The sequence below is a fragment of the Hemiscyllium ocellatum genome, chromosome 20 (genome assembly GCF_020745735.1).
Source record: "Hemiscyllium ocellatum isolate sHemOce1 chromosome 20, sHemOce1.pat.X.cur, whole genome shotgun sequence".
NCBI classification, from domain to species: domain Eukaryota; kingdom Metazoa; phylum Chordata; class Chondrichthyes; order Orectolobiformes; family Hemiscylliidae; genus Hemiscyllium; species Hemiscyllium ocellatum.
In genome coordinates, this window is record NC_083420.1 from 51,443,294 (window position 1) to 51,456,601 (window position 13,308).

Genomic DNA, 13,308 nt, shown 5'->3' on the forward strand with positions numbered 1-13,308 from the left:
TATCAACCTAGTGAACCTTCTCTGAACCACCAATACCAGTATTTATTCCTTGAGATAAAAGAGTCAAATGTTCTTCACTGTATTCCAGCTGTTGTTTGACTAGTGTCTTGTTTTGGCAAAACCTCCCTATTTTTATCCTCCATTCCCTTTGAAATAAAGGTCAGCTTTCCATTTGCTTCCCCTATTACACACTGAACTTGGATGATGGATTTGTCCCATGTGTTGATTTCCAGGGTTGGCATTTGCCCCGTATTTGTAAAGCTGAGTCTCCGTCTGGATTCTGGAATTGTGCCTTGTGTGTGTTTGGTATTTTGTGTTGCTGCATTGCAGTCTTATTGTTGGCCACAGGATGGCATCAAAGCCTTCAGTACTTGCAAACTGATTAGCAGGTTTGAAACTTATCAAAAGTGCTGTAAGTGCGTGGTTGACCTCGGTATTGAAGAGGAATGCACCCTCTGGCAAAAATGCTCTTAAATATTAGGGCAGCTATAATATTGTAGAATTGAAGAGTGTACCAGATGCTGCATGCCCAGATAGGTGACCAGCATGAACATGCTGAAACTGCGCCATTTTAACAAGTGGAATAAATTTAGATGGGAAGAGAGTAAATGGGTTGGAGGTTAAGATGGAAATAAATGCTAGCTGAATTGTCCTGATGATCTGTATTTGAGAAATTATATATAAAGGGCTGCTGTAAAAGGGTATTGTATAGTCAGGTGCCTCTGTTGGACAGAAATACTTGAAAGTATCTGGAAACTGTGTATATACTATTAATATGTGGTCTAGATGCTATCATTCTGTCACCGTGGGTGAAGATCTGATGTGATATGGGAGGAGGGTGCGAAAACACTAAGCAGCTTTGGTTCCCTTGAAGTGTGAGTCACTTGTGAAACACTGTTATCAATGTGATGTGCCCAATTGACTGTCAACCTGCAAATTTCAAACCCCACCATTGAGATGTAGTATATTTCAGAAATTGGAACTTGGAACAGAATGTAACTTTGAGCTCAAACCTTGCAAACAACTTTATTCCCCTGCTGTATCACTTAGAATTGTGGAATTATAACTTTCTGATATATCATTACTATCGATTTCCAGTGCAGCCTTTACCCCTACTAGCTTCACTTAATCAATACTATCAGTACTTTTCCTTTGATAAACACTGGTACAAAGTACTCATTCTGTATTCTAGCCTTGCCCCCCTCACATTCCATCCTTAATAATAATATTTTACTTCATACTATTTGTATGATTGCAGTGAAGTTTTGCATTTCTTTTTGTTAATTGCCATTCTGTTTTCTGATGCTCTTTGTTCATGTTTTCTCTTCAATTCCCCTATCAACTTATTGCAGTTGTCTTGATTCTTGCTTAAAGAATTCATTTGACTTGCATTGTGTTTCCTCCACTTAGCATATTCTCTATCTCTCTCGTCCTCTGAGGACTGTAGCTTTGGTTTCCTTGCTTTGCACCATTGCTGACAGGTACCTAATCTAAACCTTTCGATTTGAGATCGCTGTTACCCAGATGTTCTTCCCTTGACGTTTTGTCCACTTAGCCCATTTCAGCACCACATTCCAAACTGCTGTTCGGTGATGTGTGATGCAAGAAGTCAGGATTGAATTTCTTTATACTGGTTTAATACTGTCTGTTAAACTTTTAGAAAAATTTCTGGGCCCTGAAACTCCTGTTTGACTGTCTGAGCATGAAAGAGGAAGTCTTGCACCATTTCTGTGGCATGCTGTGCAGCAATATTTATGTATATAAAACCATGTTGACTGACGCGTAAGTATAATTTCACTGCTGTTGGTAGATCTCTTAACACCCAGTACTTTGTTTAGATGGTTATGTTGAAGGCTGTTAAAAGCTTTAGTGTAAACTGTGCACTATATGAGGAATTGCATTGTTAAATATTATGGATTCTGGATCAGTGGTGCTGGAAGAGCACAGCAGTTCAGGCAGCATCCAACGAGCAGCGAAATCGACGTTTTGGGGAAAAGCCCTTCATCAGGAATAAAGGCAGTGAGCCTGAAGCATGGAGAGGTAAGCTAAGAGGAGGGTGGGGGTGGGGAGAGTGTAGCATAGAGTACAATGGGTGAGTGGAGGAGGAGATGAAGGTGATAGGTCAGGGAGGAGAGGGTGGAGTGGATAGGTGGAAAAGGAGACAGGCAGGTCTGGACAAGTCATGGGGACAGTGCTGAGCTGGAAGTTTGAAACTGGGATGAGGTGGGGGAAGGGGAAATGAGGAAGCTGTTGAAGTCCACATTGATGTCCTGGGGTTGAAGTGTTCTGAGGCGGAAGATGAGGCGTTCTTCCTCCAGGTGTCTGGTGGTGAGGGAGTGGCGGTGAAGGAGGCCCAGGACCTCCATGTCCTCGGCAGAGTGGGAGCAAAGACCGTTCCCTCCGTGACTACCTGGTCAGGTCCACGCCCCCCTACGACCCACCCTCCCATCCTGGCACTTTCCCCTGCCACCGCAGGAACTGTAAAACCTGCGCCCACACCTACTCCCTCACCTCTAACCAAGGCCCTAAAGGAGTCTTCCACATCCATCGAAGTTTTACCTGCACATCCACTAATATCATTAATTGTAACGGTTGCTCCCGATGTGGTCTCCTCTACATTGGGGAGACTGGGCGCCTCCTAGCAGAGCGCTTTAGGGAATATCTCCAAGATATTCGCACCAATCAACCACACCGCCCCACTGCCCAATATTTCAACTCCCCCTCCCACTCTGCCGAGGACATGGAGGTCCTGGGCCTCCTTCACCGCCGCTTCCTCACCACCAGACGCCTGGAGGAAGAACGCCTCATCTTCCGCCTCGGGCATCAATGTGGACTTATTTCCCCTTCCCCCACCTTACCCGAGTTACAAACACCCAGTTCAGCACTGTCCCCATGACTTGTCCGGACTTGTCCGACCTGCCTAGCTCCTTTTCCACCTATCCACTCCACCCTCTCTTCCCTGACCTATTATCTTCATCTCCTCCCCCACTCACCCATTGTACTCTGTGCTACTCTCTCCCCACCCCGACCCTCTCCAAACTTATCTCTCCACACTTTAGGCTCACTGCCTTTATTCCTGATGAAGGGCTTTTGCCCGAAATGTCAATTTCGCTGCTCGTTGGATTCTGCCTGAACTGCTGTGCTCTTCCAGCACCACTGATCCAGAATCTGGTTTCCAGCATCTGCAGTCATTGTTTTTACTTTGTTAAATATTATGTATAGTATCAACTCCATAACCACCATAAATTGTCACAATATTATCTTTCTAAATACATTGAAAAGTTCAGCATTATATTACCTCCAATGGGAAAATCTCTCCTAAGAGAGCCAGCATGTTGCTACATTAAGTAGGCACTTTGTGATTCACCATTGGTTTCACTCAGTGTAAACTTCTGTACCAATGTTTAGGGCAGTTTGCTGAACAATTGTGGATGTTGTGCAGGCTCCTCTGTTTGTTTGTCCCAGCAGCAGCAATGAGATTACTACTGCGACCCGTTAGAGTAGGAACCTGAAATAAATTGCCTCAACAGCATTTGCTGCCACCAGCCAAGCCCAGGCTGGAGCAAGAACGCCATATCACCTAATAAAAAAAAAAATTCTTGCCACTGAAATAACGCAAAACAAATAAATTGTTCATCAGTTCAAGATTCGCACTTGTTCTGTTGAACCCAGTGAGTGCAAGCTAACTCCCGTCGAAACAATCAGCCCAAGTTCAAGTCTGATAATTGTGCAGATTTGTGAATTCCACAGTCTGCCTTGGCTGACTAGACAAATGAGCTCTTTGGTATCCATCATTGAGGAAATTGTTTCTCATTCAATCCCTTTCTGATATCCCTCACTAAATAACTTGGTAATGGCCATATTAGGCTGAAGATTGTTGCATGTTTTTCATCAACCCTCAACCCTTAGCAGTAAAATCTGACCAAGTAGAGCAGCAATTAGAGACTTTAGACTGGAAAAAGGCTGGGAACTATTTGCCTTTTCCTCTTCCACTCTTTTTTTCCTGCTCCTTCCAGTCTGCTTCTGCCTCCATCGTACCAAGGATTCAGAAAAGATTTACAAGGATGTTGCTGGGGTTGGAGGATTTGAGCTATAGGGAGAGGCTGAACAGGCTGGGGCTGTTTTCTCTGGAGCGTCGGAGGCTGAGGGGTGACCTTATAGAGGTTTTCAAAATTGAGGGGCACGGATAGGGTAAATAAGTGAAGTCTTTTCCCTGGGGTCGGGGAGTCCAGAACTAGAGGGCATAGGTTTAGGGTGAGAGGGGAAAGATATAAAAGCGTTCTAAGAGGCAAGTCTTTCACGCGTGTATGGGATGAGCTGCCAGAGGAAGTGTTGGAGGCTGGTACAATTGCAACATTTAAGAGGTGTATGAATGGGTATATGAATAGGAAAGGTTTGGAGAGATATGGGCTGGCTGCTGGCAGGTGGGACTAGATTGGGTTGGGAGATTTGGTCAGCATGGACGGGTTGGACCGAAGGGTCTGTTTCTGTGCCGTACATCTTTATGACTCTATGATCGTGTCATCTGGCTCTTGTTTATCCCCTGCTACTTGCTAACCCTGCTGGCCTGAGTTCTTGACTTTACATTTGCAAGACTGTGGTTGCAAGAAATACAGTTTGCAATTTATTCAAATACTTGAATAGGTGGCACGGTGGCTCAGTGGTTAGCACTGTTGCATCACAGCATGAGGAACCTGGGTTTGATTCTGTGTGGGGTTTGCGCATTCTCCCCATGTCTGCGTGGATTTCCTTTATGTGCTCCAGTTTCATCCCACCGTCCAAAAATGTGCATGTTAGGTGAATTGGCCATGCTAAATTGCCCATAGTGTTCAGGGGTGTGTAGGTTAGGAGCATTAGTCAGGGGTAAATGTAGAGGAGCGGGGTTTGGGAATTGGTCTGGATGGGTTACTGTTCAGAGGGTCAGTGTGGACTTGTTGGGCCAAATGGCCTGTAGGGATTCTATGATTCACTTCACATGATCACCCATATTTTAAACATTTCTCAAGATTACTGTAATTGCAATCAACTGTCCAATAACACGTACCTTTGTCAAAGGACCTGATTCATTGCATGTCAATTACACTTATAGCCGACTGTTGTTTCGTGAAGTGCTTTTCAATTTATCGTGCAATGACTAATGATCACCAGTGATGCCGATCTGTGTGCAAACAGAATACCATTATAATTAAGGAATTTCAGGGCTCAGTTAGCTTGGTCGGCTGAATGTTGGGTCTGCAATGCAGTGTGATACAAACAGTAGTTTCAAACCCCGCACTGAGGTTATCACGAAGGACTGTCCTTCTTAGCCTCTCCCATCATCTGAGGCGTGGTTACCACCTGTCATCTCTGTAATGAGAGAATAGCCCTATGGTTCAGTCTGACTATACCTTAACTTTACTAAAAATTTCATTTAAAATGGTATGTGAAAAACTGATCTTCCTGAGGAAATTGTTCTACCAACTAAATAGAGCTCAATTTGGTTACACTGATAATTTCATGCTCACTGCATAGGGGTGAGGGAGAAGAATTCAGCAGTTCTGCCCTATAGAATCCTTACCATGTGGAAGCAGACCATTAGGTCCATCGAGTCCACAATGACTCTCCAAACAGCATCCAACTGAGACCCAGACCCCTAACCTGTCCCTGTAACCCTGCATTTCGCATGGCTAATCCATCTAATCTACACTTCTTTGGACTGAGGGGGGAAACTGGCACACCCAGAGGAAACCCACGCAGACCCTAAGAGAATGTGCAAACTCCACACAGACAGTCACCCGACTGTGGAATCAAACCTGGGTCTCTGGCGCTGAGACGCAGCAGTGCTAGCCACTGAGCCACCCCTTGTCTCCTTTTAATTCTTTTTTCAAGAATGTGTTTGAAAGTTCAGTTTCAGTTGTTTGGAGTTTGTCATTGTTTTCTTACAAATACCTCTGTGGTTTTCTTCTCCTTTCATACTGGGTTTATTCTTGCACTGTTATTAAAATCTTTGTGAGAAAAGTGGTAATGTGCTATTTTATTTTATCTTCTAAATTTATTTAGGTTTAAGCGTCATGATGCTGACTATATCTCTGATCTGGTGACCCTCTTCCTGTCTTTTAAGCAAGCAACTATCCAATCTGTTAGCATCCCTGTGCTCACCATTCTTGTGGAGTCATGGCACGAGTGAGTATTTCTGGGATCTGCAAAGATGTAGTTTAAATGTTGAAGGTAATGTCAGATGTCTCCAGTTGGCTGCCTTGTGATGTGAGGTGATTTTTAAAATGTATTTGGTGTGTGGGTTTTAAATGTATTGGCCTTTTAATGTGATGTTTTCAAAAGTAATTCACATGAAGAGATGCGCTACCCACACCCGTACAATCAAATGAGGACCAAGTCAACTCCCTTTTTATTTCAGCTTCTTTAACTGTTTGCAACAAAGATTTAAGTTTGTTTTGGCATGGAACTACACCCTTCCCTAATTAAAATGTAGTTTAACTGCTTTCATTGTAAACAACAAGGAGCCAATCACAAGGTTTCCTTGAGTGAAAGAAAAGACATCTTGATTTTCGAACAGTAATAAAAGATGTGTTGGCAAACATACAGCCTTTGTACCTGTGTATGTGGCTCCAGTGACTGGCACAAAGTTAATAAATGATCGGAGTTTAAAATGAAGAGTTCTTGACTTGAGCCCGTGGTTAGTTGACTTTCTTGGACTGTCAGCAGCAGAACTGGACTGCAGAAATTATCTGTTAAATTCTCTGTTCCAAGATACTACTTCCAGGTCGATGCTATCAAAGCAGACCCCTTGCTCCTTGAGCCTGTTCAGTTTTGCATTCTCAAATCCATCTCCCCTGGTCTACCTTGAAATAACTTCTCGTTTGTACACTCCATGTCTGCGAGGGCTGTGTTTTCAGGTATGATGATTGTAGCTGAGGTTTCATCTCTAATGTGTGAAGATTCCCGTAATTGTGCAAATCAATAGATGAGGATCTTTGTATATTTCACATGTAGCCTGTCTGACAGGTTTCCTTGCCCTTGGCTGGTCAAACATTAATTTCAAAATGCTGTTTTTGACTTAAACCGGCTGCAGTGATCACCTAACCCACACAATTGGCTAGGTTTCATGAAACAAATCTGAATTAGACAACTGTTTTGGTCCCTTTCTCATTCCATGGTAAGCAAGTTATTAAATTGGCCAATGGAATTCAGAGATCATCGTTTATATTTTATATTATTGTAATGCATCATTCAAAGGCTAGGTGCGAATAGGCAATTGAATCGCTGAAAAGTATTTTTCTTGCAAGCTGATGTGCTGTAATATTTGTGACCTATTTGTTTATATTCCAAACAAAATACTACATTGCTGTAGGCTTTGTATCTTTAAAATTGGAAGACAGCTCTTTACCCAGGGAGTCCCATGCCATTTTTTTGCCTGGGTGATATCCAAGCTTGAGAATTCAATCCTGTGTGCTTTTAAATAGTTTGTTTTTAGAAATTAGTATTTTTCTTTCCTTCTCCTTGCTGACATACAAGTCCAAGGGTTTTATGTCCCCGACACCTTGCTGAAATGTGTGCATCTTTAATTGTTACTTAACCATCAGGATCTTCAATAGAAGCTTGATTCTGTTTACTTCTCTTCCTACCATCCAGCTGTGCTCAGCTGAGGGGGTTGCAGAAACCAATGTTTACCTTGGTTGAAATCAGCCTACAAAATACAAGCTTCAATGCGTTGGTGTAGATTTAATAATTGCGAGCACAAGCTCAAAACTAACCATAGCAATTTCAGAATTCAAACTAACTTTTAAAAAGTTAGTACCAGTAAATGAGTGATCATAAAGCTGTCTGACGTTGTAAAAGGCTGAGAGACTTTTAATCAGGAAGGGAATTGAGGGTTTTCATAAAGAAGGAAAGTGGAGTTGAAGATTATCAGATCATCCATGATCCCATTGAATAACGGAGCAGACTTCATGGGCTATATGTCCTACTTCTGCTCCAGCATCTGATGGTCCGACATTTTATGGTCTTATCGTAACTGGTTCACTTGTGTCTTTTTGGGATGGAAACCAGTTGTTGCCTAATCTGGTAAGGATCAAGTGATTGATAATATCTGATGGCTTTGCTAGTGCTCTCCAATGTGAGACAGAGCCTAGAATTTTATTTTCTACGTTTTGAAAAGTCTCAGCAAACACTGTCAAATTTCTCTGATACTCTCCTCAATGTTGACCAAGTCATGATAGGAAAACACTTCTAGTTCCATACTAAGTCATGGATCTCCAAGAGGTGTAGAGTAAAATGTTCAACAAATAGAGAAACATAGGAAGATCAGAGTTTGTTGAAACCCATAATGGCAAAACTTAAAACAGGCTTAAAACTCATTTGGATGCAGAGAAGAATTTTAGATGATTAGCTTCCACCTTGGTATTGGTATTTTAAACCATTCTAGGTTTTATTTTCCCAATGAATTGGTCAACAAGTTAATAGGACACTCTTTGTTGCAAAAATTCTGTCACAGTTCTATTTTTCTTATCATCATCATGGTGTGTGCTCTCTCCAAAGGCAGATTCTTGACTTATGCTTTCCTCCAAGTCTCTCTGCCAGTTTTCATTTGCCAATCACTTATTTCAATTTTCAAACCATCTAATATCCTCAATTCTCTTTCTCTGTCTTCCATTTATACGTGGAAATCTTCCCTCCATAGCATTTCTAGCAGGTCTGTTTTCTTGTAAGAGCCTCAGTCTCAGACTTAGCCTCTTGGTCTTTTCCAAAATGCATTCGGCCAACTTGTTCATTTGTGCTCCACGCCCCTTCATTTGTTAGATGTTCTGCCCAGCTGATCCTTCCCATTCTGTGCAAGTGTGAACCATTATTTAAATTGATTGGATGGATGGCTTTGCACATTTGCTAATAATTTGCACATATTTAAGAAAGGATGGAAACAGGCAATTCAGATGAAATATCATTTGATATGTTTATCCTTCCACTCCAGTTTCCCTAAATCGTTATATCCTTCTCTAAGTTTCTTCCTCGTTATACTTATTTAGGTTTTCCCTTAAATGGTATTCAATTCCACGTAGTAGTGAGTTCTAACCATTCTGAGGTAAAGCAGTTTCTCGAGAAATCTTTTTTTTGATTCATTAGTGGCCCCTATACATTTATGGGCACCGTTTTGGACTCCTCTAAGTGGAAAAACTATGTTCAGGCTGCAGAATTCCTTCAACTCTTTAAAGATTATCAGGGTCACTGCTGCATCTAGAGAACAGGCTGAAAACAGGAAACTCCCTATTCCAAGTTGTTAACAGCATGCAGTCTCTATACTCGAGAAGAATTTTTTCCAGTATATGAAAAATTTTAATATCTGTATTTGTTTGCTTTAAACTGTGCTGTCACATTGTGTGAATTTCAAATGTGGACATCATTTGGATGGAAGCAGTGGTTTTACACTCAAGTTAATTCATAAGAATTTAAAGCATTCTCCCAACATGGCAATTCCAATTTAACTTCGACAACCCTGTACTTATCACATCTTTGCTACACCACCCAGTTAGCAAAATATTTTTATTCCTCCTTTACTTCATGTCTTACCTGTTCTGTGCAGATAATTTGCAAGAATACTCAATTCTGATGCTTGAGCTTAAATTCTTCCATCCTTTTGAACAGTTCTTTCGTTTCTGAGCAGAATGTTGCTACACTTGACATTTCCTTTGCATTTTTTAAAGTCTGTCTTTGCTCACCAAAAGTCTGTTTGTATGTCTTTGCCAGATTTCACAAGAGTATGCAGCGCTTGTTAGTTTAATTCTTTTACCTTTGTGAAGTCAGTCACTGTGGTATAAGTGCCAGCCTTCAACTGTAGGTACCATGACTGAAGACAGTGAGGACTGCAAATGCTGGACATTAGAGTCAAGGGGTTGTGGTGCTGGTAAAGCACAGCAGGTCAGCACCATCCAAGATGCAGGAGAATTGATGTTTTGGGCAAAATCCCTTCATCAGGAATGCAGCTAGCAGGCAGAGGAAATTTTTATTTTGTTAATCATGTTGGGAATGATTCTGGGTCACTGAGGTCAGATTTAATTCCCTGGAGTAACTGTAAACAACAAATAAATATACTCATTGTGATCACTTTCTTCCATAGATTCAAAAATAAGGGACATCACTGGACACAAACTCTTCACAGTTTTCTACAAAGTAAGGTATGTTTACACTTTTAGAATTTGACAATGTTGATTTTACTCTTTGATGCACATTGCAGTTTTGGGAGGCTATGAAATTTGAGTAATAATGTAGTAGTTCCTCAGAATCTACATCTATATTCAATCCTCTCACAATTGGGCCTCCAGAATTATTTTTATTTCATTACCTTGCTTGTTTATGATATCTCTTGTCTCGCACCATTTGCAGTCAAATGGGCATCCAGAGAGCCTTGCCCCATTATGTTATATAAAGCATCTTGTACAAGTGTGTTCCAGTGATACATTCCTGGCTTCCAGCCTGTGTTCTACATGGTACATGTCTGTATTGGACCATCTTGCTGTCCTCACACTTCCATTGGGAGTTAAACACTGTTTCAATTGAAATTTTTATAGCAGCTTAACCATTTTGAGAATCATAGAATTCCTACAGTATGGAAAAGGCTGTTTGGCCAATGAGATCCACACTGACCCTCCAAAGAGCATCCCACCCAGACACGCACATACACCTTTTGCCTGCACAGACCAGGACACTATGGGCACTTAAGCGTGGCCACACATCCCTACCCTGCGCATCCTTGAGATTGAGAGAATCCATTGGAATATTTATTATAAAGTTTTGTTTTCTTTCTCTGCTGCAGGTTATACCAGCTATGGAAATGTTGAACACTGCCCAGTTTGTAGAGTTACGGAATAAACTGAGCCAGCTAATTTAAGAGGGGAGAAAATGGACACGTCCTGGGACATATCCAACTCATTGACCTCTGTGGGAAAATGTGGATTACAGTGAGCATGCATAATTGAATATCAATGATTCTGATATTTGGTCCTTAAATAACTTATTACAGTGATCAAATGTCTCAATTGTAATTATTATACAATAGTGAATACTCAACACAAATGGAATCTTTACAGTCTTTTTAAAAAAAAAACTGTCACCTTTGACAATTATTCCACTGTTCATAGGTGGAGTATCTTGAAGGATATCAACATTTCATCAGAAAGCAATTAAAATGTTGGTGTTAAGATGTCCAGTATGTAAATATTTTCTCAGTTACCAGGTTAAATATATTGTGTTTCAGAGTAGTCAAGTATTTTACAAAATGTGACTGAACTGAGGAAGGGAATGTTCAGTTCACACAATAAGAAATTGTCTTATTTATTTAGCATTTCAGCAAGAAGATCATAAGATATAGTGTGTTTATACCAAGCAGGTGCTACAAAGTAAAGAACAAATTTTCTATTTTTCAATGGAAATTAAGAGAACTGTGTTTTTCAGATGACCATTAATTAACGTCCATTGCTGTGTTTGTTTCTCATAGTTAGGCCAGGTCAGCTGGAATGCCAAAATCATTCTAGTTTATTCAATACAAAACTCCATTGTGTCTTATACAGTGGAGACTGACGCTTGGTGCTGTGAAAATAAAAGCCTGCATTGTAATTTTATAGAATCCTTTCAAGAGTGCTTTCTTCACTTGAGAGTCCATACTCTTTTTTTAAAATAAGACATTGCATTGGCTGGAATTGTATTCCAGAACATTGTATTTATATTGATCCTGATTTTCCTTTCTACAACACTCTATTGCATATCAGCAGAGCAGAGCTACAGCTGCACTGTTTTGACACTGCAGTCTCCTGCTCTTGGCTTTGTGCCTTTTTAAATTTTGAAGAAGTGACACTTATGCAATACAGAATTTTCTTTTTGAAAAACCTTTGAAATGTACTGAGATTTACCAAAACTCAATTTTATTCTTGCATTTCCGAATGTACTTCAATGCAAGTATTTGGGTCCTTTTGTGAATTCGCATCATTCACCTTTTGAGTTTGCATTTTCTTTTTGTCACTGTCTTCAGAATGCATCTACGAATTTGGTGCCTTTCTAATTAAGGGCTATCTAATGCGGTTTTAAAAAAAAAAGGCCTCTAACTTTTGGAAAAGTTCACAGAAAGTAGACAATCTCTTTATACCTCTCTTTTGTGGTCGTTAACAGTCTCTGCATATTGAGTGTGTGGTTCTGGCTGTTGGTACCACTTCATGTTTTTGCTATTGCTCACAAACTAAAACACTTTAATTGCAGTAGGTAAAACTTGCAATAGGTATGAAATTTTGTTTCAGGATTTTAGGAAGAACTTATATTTTTCTACAGGTTCTGTGAAGTTTGTCTTTTTAAAATCTGTTTTTCAATGTATTAATTCAATAAAGGTTTCAATTTCAAGAATCTGCATATGTAGTAGTGTTTGACTTTGGAGTCCATTGTGTCTGGTAAGGAATTGTTCGTGGTGTCCAACGCTATTTGGAATGTTCATTGAATTTGAAAAGAGAGTACAGCTAGACCCTTCACTTATTACAGAACAGAATACTAATTTTTCTTAGTAAAAAGGTGCGCTGACATAATCACGTTCTAAACATAGAAGCTTTCAACTCTTCCAGAGCCCAGACATGAAAACAGAATTCAGCATTTTTGTCACAGAGGTATTAAGTTTCTTTTTAGCTGTCTTTTTGATTTATGCTCCTTTTGAATTTTCCTTTCTCCTTTTTTTTCCATGCACTAAATATGCTGCGCAACATACTGTTCTCTTGTGATCAAATTGATTAATGACATTGTTAACTTATCCTCCTTCAGAAACCTTCCAACGTTAGAATTGTCTACTTCCTTCACTGCTTCTTTGCTTACAACCTACAAGTTTTATTTAGAAAAATGATGTGTAGACAAAAAATTGGGGTCATTGTGCAAGGTATTATTATCTCGAAGGGGGGAAACATTCTTTCATTGGGATGTTTTGATACGATGAAACTAAGTGTTTTAAAACACTTTTTAATACGATGAAACTAAGTGATTTTATAAGAAATGGAAAATTTAGTTTCATTTAATCACTCCACTTTTTCTTTTGACCTTGGTAGTCTCATGCACATTGGACTCTTAATTTAAAAATAAGACATTGAGAAGTTTAACCATTTGAAGTGTTTAAAATGTATATGATGGAACCACAAGTCTGTCTTGACTGAAATGAATGATGCAAAAAGTAAAAACCAAGGAATGGGATTTGTAGTGGAGGATTATAATTCTACTCTGAGGCGACAGCCTAGTGGTATTATTGCTGGGCTATTAATCCAGAGACCCAAGTAATGTGCTGGAGACCTGGGG

At 40.3% G+C, this 13,308-nt stretch overlaps 1 protein-coding gene across 4 annotated transcripts in view; it reads left to right on the forward strand.

Moving 5' to 3' along the window:
* The window catches only part of zgc:112980 (uncharacterized protein LOC503706 homolog), a 70,226-nt gene extending 57,845 nt beyond the window's left edge, over positions 1-12,381 (forward strand). For all 4 annotated transcript variants that reach the window (XM_060840855.1, XM_060840854.1, XM_060840857.1 and 1 more), the window contains 4 exons: positions 1,661-1,782; positions 6,040-6,162; positions 10,109-10,166; positions 10,805-12,381. In XM_060840855.1, the coding sequence (XP_060696838.1) occupies positions 1,661-1,782; positions 6,040-6,162; positions 10,109-10,166; positions 10,805-10,879 (378 nt within the window). In that variant the 3' untranslated portion in view covers positions 10,880-12,381. The remainder of the gene's footprint in view (positions 1-1,660; positions 1,783-6,039; positions 6,163-10,108; positions 10,167-10,804) is intronic.
* Positions 12,382-13,308: the final 927 nt, after the last annotated feature.